At 41.4% G+C, this 26486-nt stretch overlaps 1 protein-coding gene and 1 long non-coding RNA gene across 2 annotated transcripts in view; both read left to right on the forward strand.

Moving 5' to 3' along the window:
- The window catches only part of babam2 (BRISC and BRCA1 A complex member 2), a 121552-nt gene extending 113856 nt beyond the window's left edge, over nucleotides 1-7696 (forward strand). The window contains exons 9-12 of the mRNA XM_085441805.1: nucleotides 3868-3938; nucleotides 4027-4109; nucleotides 4255-4408; nucleotides 7111-7696. Of these exons, the coding sequence (XP_085297931.1) occupies nucleotides 3868-3938; nucleotides 4027-4109; nucleotides 4255-4408; nucleotides 7111-7174 (372 nt within the window). The 3' untranslated portion in view covers nucleotides 7175-7696. The remainder of the gene's footprint in view (nucleotides 1-3867; nucleotides 3939-4026; nucleotides 4110-4254; nucleotides 4409-7110) is intronic.
- Nucleotides 7697-13412: 5716 nt separating this feature from the next.
- On the forward strand, nucleotides 13413-26004 carry LOC146685990 (uncharacterized). The gene is made up of 3 exons (XR_014916972.1): nucleotides 13413-14411; nucleotides 18780-18900; nucleotides 18982-26004. It is a non-coding gene; the product is annotated as an uncharacterized LOC146685990 (long non-coding RNA).
- The last annotated feature ends 482 nt before the right edge of the window (nucleotides 26005-26486 follow it).

Here is a 26486-nt window from a genome sequence, read left to right on the forward strand (position 1 = left end):
GGCAAATCTGATCACGCCGCCATCTTCCTCATGCCAAAATACAAACAAAGGCTGAAACAGGAAGTTCCGGTTCAGAGGAAGGTCGCGCGCTGGACGGATCAATCGGTGGCCGCGTTACAGGACGCACTCGATGACGCAGACTGGGGCATGTTCAGAAACAGCTCCGACGATGACGTCAACGTGTTTACAGAAGCGGTTGTGGGATTCATCGGGAAACTAGCGGATGATACCGTGGAGACAAAGACTATCACAACGTTTCCCAACCAGAAGCCGTGGGTGGATAAAACCATCCGCGACGCTCTGAGATCCCGCACCGCTGCCTACAACACGGGACTCATGACGGGGGACATGGACCCGTACAAAGCCGCGTCATATAACGTGCGGAGGGCGGTGAAAGAGGCGAAGCAGCGCTACGGGAGGAAACTAGAGTCACAACTCCAACAGAGTGACTCTAGGAGCCTGTGGCGGGGACTAAGGACAATAACGGACTATAAAGCACCAACAACCGGTATGACGAACACGGCCGTGACTCTGGCAGACGAGCTGAACACTTTCTATGCTCGCTTCGAGGCTGCAGCTAAGGTCTCCAACAATGCTAGTGTTAGCGGCGCTAACGGCTGCAGACAGGAAGATACTGCCAGCACCGGAAACGTGCTCGTCATCTCCGAGCATGAAGTAAGGAGAGCCTTCAAGAGAGTAAACACCAGGAAAGCAGCAGGACCAGACGGCATCCCAGGTCGTATCCTAAGAGACTGCGCATACCAGCTAGCTCCTGTGTTCACTGAGATATTCAACATCTCTTTATCTCAGTTGGTGATCCCCACATGCTTCAAAGAGTCCATCATTGTTCCTGTCCCGAAGAAACCCCACCCTGCTTCTCTCAATGACTATCGCCCTGTAGCCCTCACCTCAGTAGTGATGAAGTGCTTTGAACGCCTGGTCAGAGACTTCATCATTTCTTCACTACCAGACACACTGGACCCACTACAGTTCGCTTACCGTCCAAATCGTTCCACAGACGATGCCATCTCTCATCTCCTCCACACATCACTCACTCACTTGGACACTAGAAGGGGGAATTATGTTAAAATGCTCTTCATAGACTACAGCTCTGCATTTAATACCATAATTCCCTCCACACTCACCACCAAGCTGGAGCATCTGGGACTCAGCTCATCTATGTGTCAGTGGATCTCCAACTTCCTAACTGGCAGACCACAGGCAGTAAGGATGGGCGGACATGTCTCAGCCTCCACCACTCTCAGCACTGGAGCCCCCCAGGGGTGTGTTCTGAGCCCCCTGCTGTACTCTTTGTACACATATGACTGTGTGGCCACTACCAGCTCCACCACCATCATCAAGTTTGCTGACGACACCGTTGTGGTGGGCCTGATCTCTGATAACAACGAGACGGCCTACGTGAAGGAGATTAGGAATCTGGAGAACTGGTGCCAGAGGAACAACCTCCTTCTAAACGTCAGTAAGACAAAGGAGCTGATAGTGGACTTCAGCACTAAGCAGGAGAGGAACTACCAGACCCCCGTCATCAACGAGTGCCCAGTGGAGAGAGTGGACAGCTTCAAATACCTCGGAGTTCACATCACGCAGGACCTGTCATGGTCCTGTCACATCAACACCGTGGTGAAAAAGGCCCGACAGCGTCTCTACCACCTCAGACGCTTGAGAGACTTCCAACTGCCCTCCAAGGTGCTCAGGAACTTTTACTCGTGCACCATAGAGAGCATCCTGGCGGGAAACATCTTAACCTGGTTCGGGAACAGCACCATGCAGGACAGACGAGCTCTACAGAGGGTTGTGCGGTCAGCTGAGCGCACCATCCGCTCCGAGCTCCCTGACCTGCACTCAATCTACAGCAGGCGGTGCTGGACCAAGGCCAGGAAGATCGTGAAGGACCTCAGCCATCCCAACAACAGACTGTTCTCTCTGTTGAGGTCAGGAAAGCGATTCCGCTCCCTGAAGACCAACACAGAGAGACTGAGGAGGAGCTTCTTCCCGCAGGCGATACGGTCTCTCAATCACACCACCACACAGTACTGACCCACACATACAGTTCTTACACACACACTGGACATTCTGGACATTGTTTTTGCACAACACTGGTCACTATATTCTTCATTTCCAGTTAATACTTGTACAGCTGCTGTTATTGTGTATATATTTATTTATATTTAGATTTCTTCATACATTCTTATATAGTTCTATATTGTGTATTGTGTATTTTGTTGTACAGTTATTTTATTTTCAACTTTAATTTATATATTTTATCTTATTCTTCCCAGTTAAATTTACCCTTCATTCTAATGTGTTGTACAGTTATTTCATTTTTAACCTTAATTTATATTTTATTCCTTCCTAGTTAAATTTACCCTTTTTAATTTTTCATATTTATTTCCTATCTTATTCATAGCCTTTCCTTTTTTGTTTTCTTTAGGTCACGAGCAGTTGTCCAAGCATTTCACTACATATCGTACTGTGTATGACTGTGTACGTGACAAATAAAATTTGAATTTGAATTTGAGATCGGCTGATCTCAATGACAGCCCATATCAACACAGGCCTTGATTATATTTTCCATTGTCAGTGGGTCAGCTTGGGTCCAAGTGATCTAAATTCCCTAGATTTCAACCTGCGAATACAAGGAGTCTGTGCAGACGTCCGTGTGCCTGCCAATTTTTTGTGAATTTGCAGATCCATCTGCCAACACTTTACATAACAATGCACTAGCTGTGTAACTACCTGCTGCAGAATTCAAGTAGACTTTAAAGAAGTATAACTGGAATGACTACTTGGCCATTGTGTCTCCAACTGTCTGTGTAACAGAGTTAACAGAGAATTATCAGGGTTTCATTTTTAAGACACTACCATTCTACTACGCTATTGAGAAATATCACAAAGGACACACAATTTAAGTTCCTTCTTAGACATCTTACAAGTGCTGACTACTACAAACCGCTTTGTAGCCCACATCCACCCCAGCTCCTCCTTTTCACTTAATTAGCGTCACATCTTTTTTTCCTCTTGACTATTTTGTTCTATACTGGGGTCTTGTTCCTCTCTCCACCTCCAGCTTTCCACGTATACGTGTAAAAAGGTGGGGAGGTCCCAGATCGGAGTTTTGCAACCTAATTTAAATGATTACAGATTTTGATTGATGTCGTCATGAACTGCTGTTAACTAAGGAAGAATGACCCCAAAACTGCCTAAAGAAAACCTATAATGTAAAATCATTTGGTAAATTGACAGTTCATTAAACTTAAATAATAATTTTCCTGCTTGTAAGCACACAGGCCCAAAATACATAAAGGCGTCTGGAATTCTGCACTTTTTGGGTCACCTTGTTTTTTCCAGGGCCCTCTAACAACTTAAGTAGAGGAAATAGCTGCAAAAAATTTTCAGAGTGGAAAAGCACATTTAATCTCTGCTAAAAAACATCATTGAGATGGAGTCTAAAGTGAAAATACATCTTTTTTTTTTTGCCCCAATGATGCTGGCGTAGAAGGTTTTTTTGACTTGTTGTTGACTGGTTGAAGCCTTATATGGACGTAATTGTGTGATTATGCATCTTTAATTAAATTAAAGCATGTCAGTAACATATATATGACTTTCCCTTTATGTGATTATCTTTCCCAGCCATCCCTGGTCATAAGTGAAGCTGGAAAAAAATATCTTGAAAAGGCTCTTTTTCTTTCTTTGTGCAGAGGATGAGTCAGATAAGGGTTATCTGCTTTGATTGAGCCCACTGAATCCCTTCTGAACATTTCTCTTCATAAGTTGCTGCTCATGTTCAAACACGGTTTGCTGTTTCTGTATTTTCCTGTACTAAAACCTTCACTTTGGCCTGTCTAGGTGCAGTATGTCATCCAAGGCTATCACAAGAGGCGAGAATACATCGCTGCTTTTCTCAGCCACTTTGGAACGTGAGTCATGAAGCGATCACAGCACGTGTCTGGCGCTCATCAATTTGTTACTGGAGACATGAATGTAATCGGTGTGTATGTGTTACAGGGGGGTGGTGGAGTATGATGCTGAGGGATTCACGAAACTCACCCTTCTACTCATGTGGAAAGATTTCTGCTTCTTAGTGCACGGTAATTAAATTTTTTTTATATATAGCACCAGTTCACAATAACAGCTGTCTCGGGGCGATGTATACTGCAAGGTAAAGGCATCATAATAATAAAGAGAGAAGAGGAGCGTCAGGTATTCATTCTTTTCTGTGTCTGCACTTTGTAGTGGACCTCCCGCTGTACTTCCCCAGAGACCAGCCCACCCTCACCTTCCAGTCTGTGTACCACTTCACTAACAGCGGTCAGCTCTACTCTCAGGTGCAGAAGTCATATCCTTACAGCCCACGCTGGGATGGCAACGAGATGGCAAAGAGGGCAAAGTATGTAGCACCTGCCTCGTAAAAATACACATTATTGTAATTATATGTTATGCGAATATGTTGAACATTTCATACACTGTTGGGGTGAAACTCAGTGGACGTACAATAATATATTAGACCCTTTACAGTCAGAAAAAGTCATATAAAAATTACTTTTGGAAGGGAGTGTAATACTCTTAAAAAGAAAAAAAAACACAATTTCTCAGATATTCTCAGATATCAAATAGCTAAAAAATGCAATATTCTGTGAAATTAAGTCAGTTAATTTAAAAGGAAGACAAGACACAATTGGATATTCTGACACTGTAAAGTTAAACATGGTACATTGTCCCCTGACTTGAAAATTAATTATTAATTTATGTATTAAGTAAGTAAATATTTTTTTTTCTCATTTCAAAGTGTTTCAAAATGTTCCCAGAAATGTATGACTTATCATGTCATATAAACTAATCTCAGAGAATATCTGAACCTGAATCTGGATTTTAAACCCTTCCAAGATGTTTTTTTTTTCTTGCTGTGACCCTTTATTCCTATTATTCTACCTTGTAATGAAATCCAGCCTTTTTCATTCCTGTCATTATCTACATTTCATTATCTTCAAAGTCCCTGTCAGCTTGTTTCATTCATTTATCAAAAGTGTTGTTAAAGCTTTAACTATGGTATTATGACGCATTGTCATATGGACTGTGCAGCATATAGACCATCTATTGATATACAGATTTGACCCAACCCTCAGTACACATAAACTAGCCTGACCTTGTTTGAGTAAATGCAGTGTTTGCTCTTTGTATGGTAAAGGTTAATAACTACTGTAAATATTGAAAACAGAAGGCAACGCATAATCTCTTGGCTGAGCAAAGGTTCTTTAAAGGAAAACTACTCGACGTGACACTGAGTCTCATATTTGTGGGCTTTTTGTCTTTGGATACCCGGTTGAATGATGGTGTCATTGTGACAGACAGCTTGACCTTCCTCAAGAGTCACCGACAGCGTTAAGTAAACATTCCAGACACACATCTTCAGGTATATCGAAAATGCAGGTGTTTGTTTTGATTTAGGAAGCTAAACTATTGATTTAGTCTTAGTGTAGTTTTTTGTTGGTGACATTACAGTTGCAGTTCATCCTCTAAGCAGTTTTAAATGCCACTTTGTGCATAGTTTCAGTGGTTATGGGTGTTATTCAGATCCATGTTAATGGAAAGGCCTCTGTGTACTCCTCCTCTGCAGTGATACAGCAGACAGACTCTCCTGCGTAAACCCAGTTATCATTTTCAAACAGAAATTGTTTGAACAGCTGAACTGTTACATCTCCTTTTAGCAATACTGCTGCATGGAGAGACGTGGCATTCAAAGAATCCTGAATAAAAATCTGTGTGAGACTTGACTGTTGTCCCGCCCCCATCGACAAAAAGCTATTTGGCAGGTTAACTGGCAAACGTACAAAAAAAGTTTCCTGGAATAGGCACATGGGAATCAAAAACCTTGACTGATTTAAGTTAGGCCGATCTCCTGTTCAAGATTATCTTCTTGGGCATGTCCAGACAGCTTCTGGTGTGGCTGCTATTTTTGCACTGCTCTCTGAAAGTGCCCCTCAGAGATGCGATTTCACCACAGACGTTAAACTGGTGCAGACAACAACCATCAGCTTCAGTTTCAAATTAATGTGAAGTTCTTTTGAAAGCTCCATCTCAAGGCTACAACTGAGCAGTTTTCAGTTGAAGAGTTCACAGTTTTTAAGCCTGAAGGCAGCTCGTTGGATCAGGAGCAGGAGCACGCTCGCTGTTGTTTCAACAGGTTGTGCACCATGATTGCATCTGCTAGGATGTGACATTCAGATGACGGGGATCTCAACTGTGCTGCACAGCGGTGTGCTATGAAGAACACTGTCTTTACTCACCACGTACTTACATTTAACCAGTTTGCCGCCTCAAGACTTTGCCCACTTTCTGAAATCAATAATCAAGGTGAGTGATAATAATTGTGTTGCAGCAGAGGAGGTCAGAGGATGGTGTGCAAACATGTGAAGCGATTTTAATCAGATTTGACTGCTGATTCCACAATTTTTATGCCCCTGTAAACTGATCTCTGCATATGAATATGTGGAATCTGTTGGCAAGGAACAATATTTTTGGCAATAGAAGCCTTCTGGTCATGTTTGGACAGGATATGGTTGTGTGCAGGTACAATTCCTTCTGTAAAATAAACTGTAAAAGAAATATTAATGGAAACAGATAAGGCTGTAGTTCAACGAGAGGCTTACATATCCACTGGCTACTATGGAAGCTCTGAAAAATTGACCTTTGTCGTCAGAGTCAGGTTGACGATGGGTTTCCAAATTGATTGGCCAGTGACCAATGAAATAAAAGTTATGTCTCTGTGCCCTTTACGTTAAATAAGGAATTGGTCTTATTAAGCTAAAACTTAAATCCCCAGTGACATGAACAAGCTGATAGTCGAGAGACTTCCTTTTAGAAAGTCATTCAGGAGAAGATCTGTTCCTTAAACTGCTCCTGTGTTTCCCTTTAGAGTTTGAGGTGCACAGTGTCGTTTCTCATGTTGAATTGTGTTTGCAGGCAATAAAAACATTCTCCTTTTTATGTGCACTTTGCTGCACGCTGGGACTGACCCAGTGAATTTGTCAGATGCTTTGAAGCAGTTGAAACATAATTATTGTCACAATTTATTATGTCTCTGTCTCCCAGGGCGTACTTCAAGAGCTTCATCCCTCAGTTCCAGGAGGGAGCCTTTGCCAATGGGAAGCTCTAGCACTGACTGGCTTGATGACATGCCTGGAGAGTCGCCCGTGGGAGTGTGTGTGCACGTGCGTGTGTGAGTGTGTACCTGTAGTATGCACAGACTTGCTGCAGCAGCAGAGTGATAATGACAATATTCTTCTCAGTCAGTACCTTCGCTTTTTATTGTAGCCGATCTCCTGTTTAGTTGGCCAAAAACTGGCTGTGCTGATGATTCAATCCAATTAAAGGCCTTTATTTTGAAAACAAATGCCAAACTGACTGGAAATAATCTGACAAGCTTGTACTTGTACAAACCGTTCCACCCATTTAAATAAACATTATTTGTTGCATTGTGCCACTGACACCAGATGTGAACATGTGTATACACGAGTATCTTTGTCTTCTGATCGTTTGCCACGTGTTTGTCTAATTTGGCCCCAATATTGATGTTTAAATGATCTGTGACTTGCCTTTTAACTGTTTAAATGCTTTTTGATTTCTGTGACAAAGTCTTTGTCTGACATGTTGGCAGTATAAAACAAGTTCCTCCTGACAGTGTGTAATTGCTTTATCATTTGAAAAGTATTAGCACCCGTCTTTGAAATTGTCCTTTTACTTTATTTATTCAAAAGCGTAAGAACTGGAAAATAGACTAAGGAGCATTGTAGACATTAAGACGGCGTGATTACAGCAGTATTGTGTGTCAGGGTCATTCCATGTTCATCTCATCTGACCCCAGCTCCTTTTTATGCAGTGACTTTTGTCTGTTTCATATTTTTTACCTTCATACTATGAATACTATTATAGAAGATTATACTATTGTTATGAGCTCAAGACCCTCAGTGTACAAAAGCATGGGTTAAAGCATATATATATATATATATATATATTAGGGGTGCAACGATACACAAAATTCACGATTCGGTTCGGTTCGATACTTTGGTGTCACGGTTCGATATTTTTTCGATACAAAAAAATGTTCATGCATTTTTAATTTGTCATTTATTAAAATTATAAATATATATTTTAACTCAAAAGTACAGTTTTTAAATTTAACCCTAACCCTTGTGCGTGTTTTTTATTTTGACAGCGAATGCGCACCGGCGGACCACTTATGTGCAGCCCTGGTTATTTAGCTCGTCATATTGCAGCCACAGAAATTCTTTTGTCCATGAAACCATAAAGCTGCACTTTCTTTTTGCCTTATAGTCTGATTTATCATAACTTCTCCGTTTTGTGGTAAGCTTTTCTTTGGCTGTCACTTCTTCACCCTGACCGGTCTTATTTGGCTCAGCAGAACTGAAATGCTTTTACACACGCATTCACATAAGCTCAGCGATTCTCTGCGCGATCAACCTCTCACATGTTTAAGCTGCGGGAGATTTCACTTGTCATGTTTTTTAGATTAGATAGAACTTTATTAATCCCTCGGGTGGGTTCCTCTGGGAAATTCGATTTGCATAGTTTGCATAGTAAGCTAACGATTAATAAGACGATGTCAGAGGAATTGGTGCACAAATTATCATCACTCACAGATCAGTGCTGTCGCTCTCTATACACAGTTCGCATGATTGCAAAGTGAAAGCAAAAAAACAAGCGCAAATTCAAACGCGATTTCAATATGTCACATATTGACAGTGGCTCACCGATGCCAATGACATAATTACCCAGCTACATTTCTGAAAGAATGCAAAAGCATTGACATATATTTTTCCTACAATAGCCCGACGGGCAGGGAAGAGATAGATTTTGGTAGCCCGACTGAAAAAATCGCTAGCTCCGGGACGTCGGGCTAGCGATATTGCAAGCCCTGTATCTGATTGAGGAATCACTCATCTTTGGAAAAGAGAGTTTATTACAGAGAAATGGCTCTTTCCAAAATAAAAGCTATACTATCCGCTTCTTCTGGGCTATATTCTCAGCAGCATAAGGAGAATCATGTGCTAACAGCTGTCTAAATGACTCGGCTAAAGTTAGTAGCATGCTTGCTTTTTTTTGTCTGCTTCCACTTGTCTTTGCACTAGGATGATGTCGGCATAAATGTGCACTCATATTCGTTGTGTTCCCACTAGTGCTTTCAGGTTAATCTCGTTGAAATGACCTTAACGCCACAACACGGCAAATCTCCGTTAACGAGCTACCGCCGATCGCTCTGTGCATGGGGCTAGACGGCCAACACGTTAACGAGCTAACTGCGCTAACACACTAGTTCACACCAATGTAATTGAGCATTGCATGGCACATCCAACATACTGTTTTACTTTAGTCCATGACTCGCTTACCTTCAGGGTCATACGTCACATGAAAACCAAAATAATTCCAAACGCCAGATCTGAATGAGGTTCAACTTGCCTGTTGCAAGGAGAGCTTAACTTCTGTCTCGCTAGCTTGCCCTGCGCTCTTCCTTCTGACGATGCTGTCTGTGTGGAGCGCTCAGTGGATCTGCGCTCGACAGTGCAGCCTAGGCGGAGTAGTCGAACACAGATTCACTGAGCGCTCCACACAGACAGCATCGTCAGAAGGAAAATTGATCAAATAAATTACAAATGTTGTATTGTTCAATACATATGCATACCGAACCGAAAGCACTGTATCGAACGGTTCAATATCGATACGAATATCGTTGCACCCCTAATATATACATATATACATATACATACATACACACACACACACACACACATATATACATATATATATATATATATATATACATAGATATATACATAGATATATATATATATATATATATACATAGATATATACATAGATAGATATATATATATATATATATATATATATATATATATATATATATATATACACATAGATACTGTATCATTATGTCTTAAGTGCAAGAGATGTTCACATGAGCTGTAAAACACACAAAAACTGCAACCATATCCATTTTACAGCAGCTCAACGTCTAAAGCAAAATCTGATTTTTGTTTGGTTTGATTTTTTTTTCTATAACCAACTTTGAGCATTGTAAACATGGGATAGATAGTTTTAACACTAAAACTGCTCCAGTTTATTATCTGTGACACACAGTAACAGAAACCGGTAGCCTGCATGTTCTGATTTCTGATGATCCACCTGACTAAAGTGCATTTCAAGTGAACTTTCAGAGGTTAACTGACATTTGTTTCTATTACTCTATATCACAGACATTAAATGTGTCTTTTGTCAGTGGGTCTAAAATGGATTTGTGCGTTTTCATGTCGATTTAAGAAGTTATGTGGGCTCAAAAATGCTTGAATAAAAGGTGTGTATTAAAAAGTGACAGAAATTCAACCCACCCTTTGAGGGTCACTAGATTTTCCCAGCGTAATTTTACATAGCTTCATTAATTAAATATACTAAAGTTGATTCTGAGGGGGTCACGTGGTAAATTCATTTAGATTTGATTGAGTTTATATGGAGTAGTCTACTGTTAATATAAAAGTAGCTACATTTGGATTTAATAACATTGATCAGGCTTTTTTTTAGATGAAAAAGTTCATCTGAGCAAATTTGTTACATATTTTAACTATGCCATAAAAAGAAACACTGTACAAATCAAATGAGTATGCACATTAATATTATCACCTAAAGCAATATTATCTTTAATAATAGTTCACCATTATTTTCGCCTCACACAAATACAATTTATATACAACACAGTACTAATCTGGAGAGGATTTAGTGTGTCTGTCCATATCAAAGCCAATTAATCAAATGCAGTTGCACATGCATCACATGTGTTTGCCTTTCCCATAGCAACAATATCATCGATATTTTCAGGTCTGGCACGGAGACATCATTCTTCCCCTCGCGTCCAAATACGCGCACAGAAAATCTACCTTGAATAATGCGTTGTTCATTATTTTAGTTCAAAATGACTCTCTGCCCTCCAAATGTGTTCAGTGGTACACCTCGGTATCTGCAGTGCATTTCAAACCCCCACAGATGCTGTTGTTTTTTACAGGCCCTCAGTGTGCTTGTGTAATATGGAGCCGCAGCACAGAGAGGATGAGAGAGTGTGTGTGTGCCTGAGTGAGGCAGCGTGTGCGCTCGCTTGTTTTCATCATTAAATACGAGGGTCATAGTTAGGGGTCCTTCCTAGCCTGAGGCGCAGCCCTTTGCTATATTTATTGTTGGTAAAGCAGCAACTGTCAAGTCTAATTGAGAACTATAGGGTGAATGTATCTGGGGCATTTAATAGCATCAAGGCTCTTAATAAAATAATTAAAAAGCAAGATTCTTTTTGTCTTTTTCACTGCCCCGCTCCATGTTTCTTGCTCTAACCTTTCCCGACCAGCTTTCAGAACATCTCAGCCGCGGGAGGAGCTGCTCTCGTTTTGCAGAGCTGAGAGCTGATGGGTGGGGGTTTGAGATGGAGTTCAGAGGGGGGTAGTAGCATGACAGGGAGCATCTTTAACGAGCACGAGCGGAGGCTAGTTTAACTTGACTGTCACAGCTCGAAAGGCAGCGATTGATTTTCCAATAGTGTTGAATCTCAGTGCAGGTTTGGCTCTGAGCTTGAACCCCATCCCTGCCAAATAACCTGCTGCCTTACATTAGCTCAAACAAAATTAGCTGAATCGTTAGCAGCTTACATCATTCCCCTCAATTCCCAACCGTGCCCGTGCAAAAGGTAAACTCGCCCAACTCTTGAAGTTTCCCCTCAGCCGCTGACGTTGACCCAACCTGACATAAGCCCTTTAAGTAACTAGTAAACAATTCCTTCCAAAGTGGCTTAAACTGTGTCACTGTCGCAGTGCTTAAGTCACATTTAGTTAGCCTCCTCCCTCAAAAGTGTCTGCTCCCAAACATGGCTCACCTTTACACGCTTTTAAGCAACTTAACGTGGATTTATCCGCTGTTAATGATCCTGTAAAGGTGCTGCTCGGCATACCTTTTGAAGATGTGTTTCTCAGCCCCCTGATTCACAGTGCAGAGGTCTGCCAACCCTCCGAGCTAATGCTCCAAATCCACTAATCCAGCCGTCTTTAAGAGATCTCAATGGCAGTCGGATGGAATAATTAAAGGCTGGAATAATTAGCTCGAAATCTTTGGACGGGGGATGATTAAATTGATGAGGCTGGTTTTCATTTTATTTATTTATTTTTGTGGTCTGGCTGTGATCATGCTTTGTCGGGCTAAACTTTGATATAAGGCGATGACTGAAGACGGGTTGGTCATTTTTTATGCTATTTTGTGAGATAAATCGCCGACTGCACTGCAGCCTTGATGGTGGCGAGGAAGTTAATGAGCATCAAGCAGGGGGGCGGGGCCTGTCTGTTCAGAAACAGGTGTCCTCAGCTTGAGGGAGCTGGCAAACATTAGCATTAGATTAACATTAACAGGACTGGTGGCAGCCCTATAAGCAGCTAGCTCGGAGGCAGTTAAGGACCTGCCAGCCTGGAGAACTGACAAGTGTGTGAAACAGGATCACTTAAAGCTCAGCAACGAGCACCTTCTTGGGCAACAACCCAGCCTTTGCTCTCGGCATATCTCACCCAGCTTCACCTCAGAAGTCGGGCGAGCCGCCAGAAACTTTTGAAGAGCAGAAGAAGTACGTCGGAGGCAGACAAAAGTGTGATAAGACAAGAGGAGGGAAAGTGTGCGAGAGTGATTGAAAACCCTGAATCATCCCCTCGATGGTAAACAGCCGGGGCTGAGGTAATCAGAAGGAAGCGAGGAGTGTCCAAAAGGCCCGAGTGTGTCAGAGACCAGGAGAGGAGAGACTGTTTACCCCCCTCTTCTGGAATCTGTCAGCCTCGCCTCAGCCTTTGTTGTTCACCTTCATTTTCTGAACAGCAGACTTTTGGCTTAAAATTTTACCCCCAGAAAAGACACACAGTTAGCCCAGTGAAAAAACTGTAGTGACTATGGGGTACTTTGTGTTTTGTGTGTAAGTCCAAATTCAGAGTGACATATGGGGAGTTTTCTCCCCCCCCCAAAAAAAAAACAACAACTCTTCAGCATATTTGGAAGGAAATGGGGAGAGGGGAGGCGGGGTGGATTTCAGAGGCTATGCAGCATTTGCGAAGCAGCGTAGGGTTGTTGATGCGAGCCATGTTGAGGATGATGGAGCTGAGAGGCTTAACTAATTTTGGAAAGAGAGAGCAGGAGGAGGAGGAGAGCGGAGGGGGATTTGGGGCCTTTTGTTACAGCCTGTTTGATCTGGGAATTTGGGAAAAAAATGGCCCAGAGATGTCGTGAAAATGAGAGAATTACAGTTCGGGTCCCTCACTCTTCTTCTTCTCCTTCTCTTTTTTTTTCTTTTTTTTTTTTAATCAAACTCGAGGAGCAGGGGAATTCTGATGCACTCCCGTGTCAAAGCAGCAGATACCCCCCTTCCCACCACCTTTTTTTTGGTTACAGATAATAACTGGATCTAGTTAAATCCTGGTTGTTAATTGCTAATTACTCCTCGTGCATGAGGAGCCAGGAGAGCGTGGCTAAGCTGATCAAATGAGTCTTCGCTCTGGAGCTTGTAGGTTTTCCCGTTTTGTCTCGTCCCCGTGTTGTTGGGGCGTTTGGAAGGGCTTGTTTTCGATGGCTTTTGACAAGATAAAGACTGATTTTTTTTTCTTCCCAAGAAGGGTGGGAAGCACAGAGTGGGAGGTGTGCTGGAGAGAGGAGGGGGGCCTTATTTCCCCTTGGGTGTGATCACAAGCATTTGATTTAAAGCTTTCATGGGTTAACCAAAGCACATCCCGCAGGTGTTTTTTCTCTGGAAGGCAGCTCTTGTTACCCAGCGAGCTGTTTGGCTTCGGTTCAACGTGCATGATTGTCGTAAAAGATGAAACTCAATTTGCTTAAAAATACTCAAACTGGCACCCAGAGAGAGGATTTTTGTGGCTTAATGGAGTTTTTAAAGGTAGCGTTTGGCAGCAGCCTCTTATTTAAAAGCCTCAATCACTTCATTATCAGATTCCGAAAAAAGAAAGGTAAAGAAAGATGATTGAACCTCTTTGATGCCATCTAGGGTTAGGCTTCACTGCTGATGTTCTTGTGGACATCATCTGGCGGGTTATTTACACTCTTTATTTAGTCCTCTTGCTCTGCAGCTTTTCTCTTGCCCCTCACCCCCCAGATTCCTCCATCTCCCTCCTATCTTAAACCTCCCTTCCTCCAGCAGCTACCTGAGGAGCTGTCAGTCTGGATTGCCGCGCTGTCTGTTCATCCTGTCAGGCTGAGGGACGCGTCCTGATCAGCCGTGGACACTGATAGACCTGTCAGGTGAGATGACAGCCACGAGTGAAGACGCGTACAGACAGGTACATGTAATGTGACAACGCTCCTTCATCCCTCCTCCACCGCCACAACTACAGCCGCCACCCGCTCCCACTTCCCTTCACTTCCCCTCCCTCGGAAAAATAAATATCCATAAGTTGGAAGAGTGCACACGGGATGAGCATGTTTCTTGACGAGTTGGGGGAAAGTTTTCTTTTGAGCCTGAGCTGATGTGATGCAGCCACGTGATGAAGTTTGGTGTCATGTCAGCTGCAGTTTCTGCTTATGATTTGCATAAAATGTAAAAGATTTTTCTTCATCTTCTTAACATCTATTAATAAAGATAAATGATACCCCTGAACATAATGCACTTCTATAGCACTGAGACCTCAGAAATGCCACATTCGCTGTTTGGTTTAAACTTCACATGAGAGCCATTTGTTTGCAGCCTGTGTTTGACATCATTTTTAGCTCCAGTTACAAAGTCATATGGTTGACACATCGACAGTATTCAACCAGAGCTTTAAATTTTTAAAAAAAGTGGAGATTTACAGCTCTCAAAACTACTGCAGGTTTCACCTATATAGCTCAAAAGACTGACATAGCTATGGTTATGGACATTTTGAAGCCTGGGTTATCAGATAGCCTGACCTTCCCATATTTGGAGACCTGTCAGCATCCATTTGGCAACCTTAGGTGGCTCCTCAAGGGTTGTTGAAGGTTGCTGACAGTTTGCAAAAGCCCCCTTAAAAAAGCCTAGAGACTGGTAAGAAGCTCCTGCTAGCCACCAGTTGCTAGGGAAAAGCCTGTATTGATCCATTGGTTGGTGAGTGGTTGCTCTTGGATAATCCTGCCTTCTGAAACACAATATGTCTAACACGTAATTCAGTATGACTCAAAATGAGTGACTGAACCTACAGAAAGCTATTTCCCCATAAAATGTGATAGAACAAGGACTCTTTCTGCAACCATGGTTATCGCCTTCTGGTGGTTATTAAAATGAGGCGCTTTAAAATTCAAAATTTTAGAGTCAGCCTTAAGTGGCTATTAGAGGAACTGCAGTTTTTTGGGGGGTTTTTGGTAGATCTCCTTTGGCTTTTTTGTTTTTCACTTGGTTTCATCACATAAATTACCGTATTTCCCGGACTACAAAGCGCACCTGAATATTAGCCGCACAAGCTAAAATCAGGGGAAAATCCTGTTTTGTACATACATTAGCCGCACCTGACTAAAAGCCGCAGGTGTTTCAATATTGACTTATCATATGTAAGAGAATATGCACAAAGCGAATTGTCAGGAAAGAGATGGCTGTTTGGAGACACACCCCTTTTATTAATATTTTGAAAAACAAGTTATGGGTACATATTTGCACATGTGCTGTTTCTTCATAAATGAGTAACAAATGTAGTACATAACAGTAACCTACAGCACACCAGAAAAATTGATTCGGACTACCTTTTAGGCTCAGGTGCAGTGACACGGCTTTAACAAGAAGAAAAGTCAGTCATTCACCACCATCTTCCTGCGCACTAAAACCACCAAAGTCCTCTTCTCCAGTGTCGGAAACGAACAGGCTCAGGATGGCTTCGTCATCCACTCTCAGCTTCTTTCCTTCGTTGTCACTTTCAAAACCAAAGATAATCCTCATTGTCAGTGTCGGAGTCGAACACCCTCTGAAGGGCCGTGGCGGTGTCCTCCTCTTCATCATGCAGCAGTCCAGCCCTTCGAAATCCGTTGGTGATCGTGGATGTTTGCACACTTTTCCACGCTGTCAGAATCCACCGGTAGAGTTGAGCACAACTTGCTTTTCGCAAGTTTATCGCCGCTCATCATCCACGACTCCCGCTGAACGCGTAGCGCTACTTTGAAGTTTGTTTTTCGCGCTACTTGTACGGCACTATGTTGCCTGGCGGATGGACATGTGACCAACATACCACTCTTGAACCCCGATCCTTCCGCCAGGCAACGTAGTGCCGTACAACAGCGGAACAAACAAAACAAATCGTCTTACGATATGACAAAAATCACGGACAATCCATAGAAAAGCCGCACCTGACTAAAAGCCGCAGGGTTCAAAGCTTGTGCAAAAAGTAGCGGCTTATAGCCCGACAATTACGGTAGTTCTTACTGAAGAATTTATCACATAAAGGTCACTCCCACTAACTCCTGGGTATTACCACAGATTTCCTTAGAAGTTAAGCTAAATATTTCAGTGGTGGAGAAACATTGGGAAATTAATAGATGGATCAGACAGGGTGATCAGTTGGGATTGGTCATAACTTTGTTAGCTGTTTCGACACACTTGCTCGGCCATCTGGTGCACAGTTGCTAGCTGAAAATGCTTAAATACCCTGTACACTGTGCTGTATGTTAACAGGATTTCTGGAATATGTTCCTCATGAGTGGCCAACCAAAGCTGTAATACTTTGTTGAAGATAGGGTTCAGATGCTTGTAAATACCAACATTTTATGCTTCCAGCTTGTTAAATGTACGACTTTTCTGCTTTTTTTAAATGTTGGTGTCTTTTTGAGCTCTTACAAGCTTACCTTGTAAGATGGTACAAAGACCCATAGGAACAATTCGTGCTTTCACTAAGAGCTGTAATATCACAAATGTCAACCATATTAAGAAAACAAGTTCCAGGCAAGAGACTTCTTTGAAAAACATCAAACAAGCAAGTCCACAGAGGACTCATTTTGAATGACCTGAGCTTCAACTGTTTCCTGACGGGGAAACATTTGACCATAGAAGAATAGTACATCCTTTCAGCACATAAAATCTGTTATCACCAGTTTAACCGTATGTAGATATCTATACAACTTTATCAAAAAAATTGTGTTTGGGCTGGGCAGTAGGCGTGACTGTTCAATACCTCAGCTTCACCCTACCGTCATAAGCCCAAAATATCCACTGAATGTTTTTTGTTAGTGTTTTTTAAGCTGCATTTGGTGGAATAGTTTGAAGTTGTGCTACAACCAACACCAGATCCAGATATTATCAGCCCTTTAAATGGCCATTATCAACTGTTATCAGTCACATGCACAAAGCCAGAAGGCCCATTCTTCTACCTTCTTTAAGGCTTAGTAGCCTGTTACGATCATTGTGATAGATGTAGGTCACATGTAAAGGTTGTGTAAAATCTGCATTAAGCTACTGTATTTGACATATCTTTTGCCAAATACACTCTTTATTTTAACCTAAACCATGATCTTTTTGTAACTCTTTTATAACTAGTAATTGCATTTGGTGCCTAGAACTAAAGCAAAACACAGTAACACCAAAAAAAGTCAGGTCAAAGGAAAAAACTCAAATTTGTGAGACACAGTTGGATTGGGTGGATTAAGCCTCTACCACCCCTTCAGCTTCTAAATGGGCATTTTTGTTGCTATTTGAACATTCCCACTTCCAAAAAGACCTGTAGAAAAAAATGGTTTATCAAGTTAATGTTACTTAAATGGCTTCCATAAGAGAAAATCGCTTTACCGGGCAATAAAAAAACATTTTTATTGACACATGAAATAGACACATTTTAGGAAGTAAATGCCTAAAATACAACAAATACACTTTTCCTAGTGTTTTGGATCTGCAAACTTATTATATTACTTAGCCAAAACTGGAGCCAACAAGAAGTTGTTGTGAGTCTCCATCGTGTATGTTCTCCACAGGATTGATAATGATGTAGCTGCACATGCCCAGTAGGCCTAAAATGGTATGTGAAACGTTTAGGTACTTCATGGAGAGAATAAATGCATCAGCTTCTTGTGAGCTAAACATCACTGATTTTATATGCGTCCTTACATAAATCTTAACAAATTACACATTTATTAAGTTTTAATGTTGCAACCCAACTTAGTAAATGTCTGGTCTGACACAACCCAGGAGCTTTAAAAGGATTTACACACAATCCAGTGCTGAGAAAGGTAGCTTTCAATTGTGAGTCACTTGGTTTTAGACTTGTTAGCACCAGTTTTGAGCACTTTACATTTTCTAAAATGACTGTTGAGTAAAGTTTAGTGAAATTACCAAAACCTAATTAATGCACTGGGGCCAGGTTGTATATTTGCAGGACAGGGATTTTCGGGGTGGGGTTGGAGGGGCCTAACAGAAAATCTTTGCTCAAGGAGTGCATAACAGATGAATCCAGCCATGGCAGAAAAAAAGGAGGTGGCGGGGGAATCATAAGTGAAGAACAAGGTGCCAAGAAAATCATATTCTGAAGTATTATGGGTAAAAGAATAAGAAATAGTGCCGTTACAGCAAATGTGATCAGAGCAAAACATGAGGGAAGGAAGATGTGGGGGTGGCAGTAGTGGTCGTGGGAGGAAGGGGGCGGGGGGGGGGGGATGCCAAGTGAGACAAAACCCCCTTGGCAGCCTAATTAAATTTTCCACTTTTCCACACTCACATTAAGCTTCCATCGAGCCGGAAGGAATGGACGCACCGGAGGAGTCGACCCCAGGAAGATCACCCGCCATCACCGCCTCCCCTCCCTCTTGCAGTTCCACATTTCCGTTTGACCAATCACAAACAAGGTGTGTAAGTACCAACTGAGGATATTATTCGTTTCATTAAGAACACATTAAAACCTAAAGAGCTCCTTTTTCTTTCCCCAGTGGGTTTTTCTTGACTGACATGTGTCTCCATGTATCACGATCAGTCCACGTTTCATCCATCCTTACCATCCGTCCTTGATTTGGGAACCAAATCAACGTGATATCGAGGTATAAATAGACCTCCACCTCAGGCATATTTTGCCTGTCCTTTTAAACTGTTTTTGTGTGACAATTTACAACTTTAAATGACACGCAAAGTAGCTTCAGTTAGGGAAAGGGTCAAGTCAGGATTAGGATGTTGTTCATGGAGGTCTGAAATAGCAAGTTTGATGAAACGCAGGATGTTTTTTACTTATGCCATTTCTTGATACCTGATAATATGGCAGGAAATTTAAAGGGTCTTTCCAGGAATTTTGTTCAAATGAAGTAGCACAGAGATGTTTGAAAAGGCAGATGTGATTTAATCAGAAACAGTTCTTGAGATCTTCTTTGGATGTTGGCTCCCTGTAAGAAAGATCCTATATTGCTTCAATAATGTTGTGGTTTGGGGGCTGGGGAGGCCAATCCATGACTGTTGGTGTTGAATTGTGCATTTTTCAGGGCATGGCTGGATTTTTTTCCTATTTCTTAAACACATGATTTTCAGAGAGTGTTCAGTTAGGTTTTTAGTCCTGCTACTTCTTCTTTTGTCCTCCACTTGTCCAGTTTCCTCAAAATTTTTAATAGCACAATGCACACTATGCTGATATAAACCAAGTTTCCAGCTAATAGCTATTTGGAAATCACCTTGTTGGTGCAACAATACTATTTTGTGTCTGTCAAAGTATGTTATCATTGACATTTTACATTTTAAAATAAAGAAACATTAACAAATTGTCTTTTTATGACAGTCTGCTAGGAATAAAGTGCCTAAAAATTTAATTTTAATTGGCTCATTGTTTGGTTATGTGTAATCACAACCCTGATTGGGTTATGCACCTGTTTTATACCCGAATGATGTGTTGTTCAGTGTTAAGTGACTTAAAACAGAAGCAAAAATCATTCCTTTAAAAATGGTCAGGTAAAAGCAGCTGGTGTCCAAAAAATAATTTGAAAGACTTTCAGAAAGCCTAGAGAACTTCTGCTTAAGACCCCTTTAAAACAAATGCAGAAACTCTAGTTCCTTGGAAGCTAAGTATAAAGAAAATTCCTTTTGTTCTGTATGAAAACAAAATGGTTAAAACTGTGTTCAAGGTTGTTGCTTTGCCATCAGTGTGTTCAGCTCAAAACTGTAATTAAAACATCAAATTTACTCTATGACACGTAGTAAGATATCAAAGAAGCAGCAGCGGGAGAGATCTAAAAGCGGATCACTGATGCTGTATATCTCTTCATCTTATTCCACAAAAGATTTTCCTCTGAGGACCTGGATTCACGGAGCCACAACAATGAGGATTATTCTGCAGTGAAGATACGCCTCAGAGTGCAGTAATAGCGAGCGAGTTACTGGTACACACAGCGATGAAAACAAAGCAGTCTTTATGTTTACACAGAGAAATGCAAAATTGCCTCTAAAGACACGCCAGCAATGATCTTCCCTTAAGCTGTGACAAGACATGCAGTTCTGCTCAACTGAAATCCCCCGTTTTTTTGTTCCAGAGAGGTGAATCTGCTGCTTTTACAGTAACTGATTCAACCTCATTTTTACCGCCTCCTGGGAAAATTGTTCTAGTGGACAGGAAGTGATGTGTTAGTGTTTCCAGACTTCCAGAAGAAACAGAGAGTTAGCTAAAACAGATCAAAAGCCCTGAAACTCAAACATCAGCAAGTGAAAATCCAAAGGTAAAATGATGTCACCGTCCCGCCCACACTTGTTGTTTAACAGGAGATTTCTGGGAAGTCTAGTGAAGACAATAATGCAGCATTTTAAACTTAAAGACTGAGACATTTATGTTCAACGGGAGCAGAAGGTAGTGTGATGCTCAGTCAACTGAGGTCAAGCAGCAGCAAAAGTACAATTCAACCAAAACCCATTAACATTCCAGGCTGCGCGGACCTCAGACTAGCATCCTCATAAATTACACTGATAACCTTGTTGACGGAGGGAGATAAACTCTCCCATTGTGAGAAGCGCCCACAAATGCCATTTCATTGGACTGTTTTGGGCTCAGGACGAGGAAAACAACTCGCAGGAGGAACAAAACAACACGTAAAACTTGTTTTTCTCAGGCGCCCAGCATTTTTCCTTTCCTCTCTTTCTAGAACTGGGCGAGATGAGGTGGGGAGGTGAGGGGCGGACTGTTGTTTTCTTCCACTGAGAATAAGCAGTCCAGTAAAAGTGGAAGGAATGGCGGGGTCGTGTTTATTTGCGAAATCGCAGGTGGCTGTGTTGACCTGCTCTGAAGTCCCCCGACCACTCGTGTTCTTTTCTCCTCTCGGACGCCGTTATTTGTTCACTTCTTCCACCACATGCTCCAACATTTCCCCTTCTCTCTCTGTCTCTCACTCTGTTTGTGCCTGGGCAGCGTTCCATTCTTCTTTGTGTCGAAGTGCAGCGTGCCTGTGACGCACTTCCTTCCATTGTATCAGGAACTGATACCTTAATGCTCGTGAAGCAAGTGTGCGTTCGGGCATGTATCTGTGAAGGCACGGGTGATTACGGGTGTCTTGTCGTGGCTCTTTGCCTGCGGTCACTCCATTAAATGGGGCTGTTGGGTAAATTACAGAATAAAGCCTCTTGCTGGTCTGCAATTTCCTGCAACAAAATGTATGTTAGATTTCCCACAGTGACATGAAAACAAGTGGTGGCTGAAGTCGGGTTAGATGATGTCATTTGGTTTGTTTCTCTACCACAGCAGCAAACAAGCATGAAGGCTCTCGCTCTTTTTTCAGTCAGAGTTGAAGCACATGACTGTTATGGAAAAGGTTTGCTGTTTGGTTTGTTCTCTGGAAGTTATGACAGAAATGGCAAATGCTGAAATGCATTTGTTTACTGTAAAGAGAGACAGTCAGCTTCCAGCAGAAGTGATAATGTAAGATAATGCATACACTTCTCATGTCCATCCTCTCATCTAAATCTCGGCAGAAGATCAGATAAACTATAATTTATCTGTTTCAGACACATAAATCCTCACACATAATATATAAATATCATAAATAACATAAATATCTCAAAACTTCAGCTCCCATGAGGTAGTGGCCCAAGGATTTGTGCTTTAATTTTCAGAATAACCCTTTAAGATATCATAATGAGTATTTTCTCAGAACTTTTCACAATCTTGTTTATAACAAGTGCTGTTTCCGCTTAAACAGATTCCTTGTTATATTTTGATATGTCGCATTTCAATCCAGTAAGTGGGGCTGTTCTCTTCGTTTGAGTTGACAAACAGTCATGGAAAAGGATTTGTTTGCCTTCTGGAAGTTATGACAGAAATTCAAATGGTTCACATGCATTTGTTTACTGTAAAGAGAGAGAGTCAGCTCCACATCCAGCAGCGGTGATGTGTAGGCAGGTTTCAGGTTGCAGCACTGTAACCACACTTCAGCCCTGCAGGAAGCGCTTCTCCCACCTGGCACCTTTTCTTTTAACTACTGATATTTATAGAAGAAGAGCCTCTTAACATAATCAATACTCTTCGAGACTGCACATTTCACATCAAGCTTAACAATTACCATAAAAAAAGAATTCAGACGTTCCCTCTGTCTTCATCTGTATAAGCCATCACTTAGAGGGAACCAATTACTTCTCATTTTCAGGTGCATATTTTATTCTTGGGCTTCACTACATTTGCTTTACATGACTCATATATATATATGTGTGTGTGTGTGCGTGTGCGTGTGCGTGTGTGTGTGTGTGTGTGTGTGTGTACATATATGATGAGAGCAAAAAACGGGTAGATGAACAAATATAAACACAGTTTCAGCTGATTGGCCAGTTTATAAAAGCTGAGGAGGGGTAGCAGTTAATATCGCCAAATTAGTAGAATTAGCATGGAAGTAGAATTAACATGGGATTTATTTTTGCATCTCTTTGCTTACTATTGTAATATTGTAATATCCAGGGTGCACACCACATCTCGCTCTATGGTAGTTGGGATAGGCACTAACCACGCCCCCCATCGACCCTGTCAAGGATCAGCGAAAAAGAATGGACAGATGATTGGTCACTGTAATAATAGATACTCACCACTTTATTAGGTACACCTTGGTAGTAGAGGGTTGATTCAACAAGGTGGTGGAAACATTCCTCTGAGATTTTGATTCAAATTGACATTATAGCATCACACAGTCAATGCATCAACATCACATTACTTCCAAGATGTGAATATCCTGTTCCACGTCATCCCAAACACGCTTTACTGGATTTAGATCTCGTCACTTTTACATTTTAAACCATTAATACTCAGACTTTGAAACTTAAACCAAGCTCAGTTGGCACTACGGGCTCCAAACTTTGCCGAGGAAATGTTTTCATGTTCCAAATTCTGGTGCTACCGTCTGAATGTTGCAGTAGAAATAGACAACAGGAAACATTTTTCCAATTTGTTGTTGTCCAGTTTTGATAAGCCTGTGTAAATTGTAGCTGAGAGGTGTGGTCTTCTGCTGCAGTAGCCAATCTGCTGCAAGGTTCAAAGTGTTGTACATTCAAAGATGCTCTTCTGCATACCTTGGTTGTAACAAATGGTTATTCTAGTTACTGTTACCTTATAGCTAGTAATCTAGCTAGCTATATTCCCTGGGAACAGGGAAACATAGCTAGCTAGCCCAATTCTGTCCACGGGAGAAAAAAAATCCAATAGCAAACAAATGTAAAGCTAACTAATTAACAATGATATCTTTCTTGATTTGTCAAGAAAAAAACATGGCTTCTTTTGCTGTTTCTCCTTATTTTTCTTAGCTATGATGTAGTGCTGTCAGGGTTTATCTGGTTAAAATGATGTTAACGCCATAACTGCGTTAATGCAGAAAATCTCCGTTAGCAAGTTAAGGCGGCTCGCCCCATGTGATTGGTGATCACGGCGCTAATGCATTGACGCCGTGCAGCCCTCACACGGGGCAATCTACTACTATAATAATTAAAGTTACTCAGTAATTTAAGTAAATGACAGTCTTTTTAGTTCCCATTGCACCACAACTTTACCTCCTATAATCCTAATTATAATTTAAACCATACTTCACCTACTCTAATTTTAACCCTTATAGCAACCTAAGGTCCTAGTCTTCTTTTAAAGACAATTTCTTTATTACTTTTCCTTCTTTTTGTATTGCAGGTGTTTTGTGTTACATTTTTAATGCAGAGGTTGAAAATTAGCATATCGTGTACCAAACGTTTAGTTCCATGTGTAAATGAACTACTGTCGACCATATTTGCATGTAAGCCAAAAGTGATATCAATCTTCTCATTTAACACTTAGCAAGAAAGCAAGGTTCTTTCCCAAAATGTGAAAGCTTTCATTCGAGATAAAATCAATGTGTTTTAAATACCAAGTGATAGTGAAAGGATTTTTAAACTAAATTTAGATTTTGCTACAGAAAACTGTTTCTGTTAATGGCTTTAGAGTTGATTTGGGAAGCTAAATTTAATAATAATATTTAAAAGGGTTCAAATTTATTGTGAACACAATCTCTCATATTTAACTCAATATATCAACTTCCTAAAACACTGGATGTCACTTTTCTCCTAGTTCATAATGAAGGGTTTGCTGCTTTATTTTGATATCAGAACTGATAAAACCACATCCTCAGATTCTGAGTAAAGCTCCAATCTTGTGTAAAATGAGTAGCTCTTTTTGAGATTCTCTGTGCAGTGTTTTGAGCCATGTCTGTCCAATGCAGTCCTTCAAAGTCAGTCTCAGGTGTTCCTGAATGATTGTCATAAGTGTTTAATTAATTGTTTTGCTAAATGGGATCTGGCATTAAGGCTGAAACTACACCAAAGCAGGCCAGTTGTCTGAGTGGATTAGAATTCAGTCCATATGGACGTAGTCAGGGTGAAGATGTTGTTGAGCAGCTGCTGAGCTTTTTGCATACCTGAATGATGTGACCGGCCTTATTGGAGAGTATGCGGCCAATGAATTCATCTTCTTCTCTCTGCAATCCCACACTCCGGTCAAGAACGTTCAAATTATCCCTCTGCGCTGCTGTGTTTGACTGCTTTACATGAGTCACCACAGCAACCAGTAAATGAAATCACTGAAGGATGCTTGCTTCAATTCACAGGAGCTGTCTGCCCGTCTGGCATCCAGCCTTTTTAAAGCCGTGTTCCTGCACACTGGGCTTCCTGATGAAACCGCTGATTAGATTTCCATTCAAAACCTCCAACTTGCACAAAACACTGTGACAAAGGAAGCACATGTTTGCCACAGCATTGTCAGTGCATGCGCAAGGAGGGTATCAGCTCCCTGCTAGATTTTGCTCGGCTAACTCAAAAATGCAGTGAACTCGGTGTTGCTGTTGTTGCGTAATCAAACAGCACGTGAAGTGTGTTAACAGACCACTAGCACAGTCCCACTGTCGGTCACTCTGATTGTTCTTTAACCCACTCTGTGTGCTCACAGTCAGCACTTTGTAACCTACGTGTGTCCTACTGGCTGCACCTGAGCTGTGAGATTAGCCACACTGATCATGTTGAGCTATTATCCAGGTTAAGGTATTACAACATGACAACATGACAGGCGACTGACGGCAAAGGAAAAGGAAAACAAAGTGATGCAAGGGCAAAAAAGAAAAAGTGAAGGAAATATGTAGTGAATTCTGAACAGTCTCCTCCTCTCTGGCACACTGAGCTGTTTTCCAGAGAATTATGTAGCAATGAAGTGACTCAGTGTGACTGTAAATGCACTTTTCAGGAGGTTTGTATGTCATTTAACCTTCAAGTCATCCAGTTGTATATTTTTACATGTCCTGTTATGAATTTATGAAGTGGAGAAATGTTTCTTACCATAAATTTGTCATTTTACAAACAGCAGGACGTTTGTGTATATGTATATCTATATATCTATTTCTATACATATCTATCCATCCATCCATCCGCCCGCCCGCCCACGTGTGTGTATATAGATATATATATATATACATATACACATACACACACATGTCCTGCTGTTTGTAAAATAACAAATTTATGGTAAGAAATATTTCTCCACTTCATAAATTTTATACACACACACACACACTAATGCAGTTTATCTTTCAAGCTCAGGTCCTCCAGCAGAGAGAGGCCTGGGAGCTTGAGGGTCCTGTGCAGTATCGTTGCTCTTCCTAGGACTGTGCTGTTCCTAGTGAGTGGGGGTACCACAATCCAGGATGAGACAACAAACATCCACGAGTACATCAGAAAGATGGTGGCGTGCTCAGTGAATACCTCGGGCAGCAGAAACCCAAGAAAGGGAGCAAGAGAAGAAACCATCATGGAAGGACAAGCCCCTGCATGAGACCCTTGTTCTTGGGATATATATATATTTTTGTGACTAAAATATATTCATGTATGATGTATTACTATATATAAAGCCTATAGACCAAGCTTTCAGCAGTATTCAAGTCATTAAAATAATCTCTAGCTGTACTATAAAAATATACACAATAAT

The sequence above is a fragment of the Copadichromis virginalis genome, linkage group LG19 (assembly GCF_057382275.1).
Source record: "Copadichromis virginalis isolate Kocher_CV1m ecotype Utaka linkage group LG19, C_Virginalis_male_GT1.1, whole genome shotgun sequence".
Lineage (NCBI taxonomy): Eukaryota > Metazoa > Chordata > Actinopteri > Cichliformes > Cichlidae > Copadichromis > Copadichromis virginalis.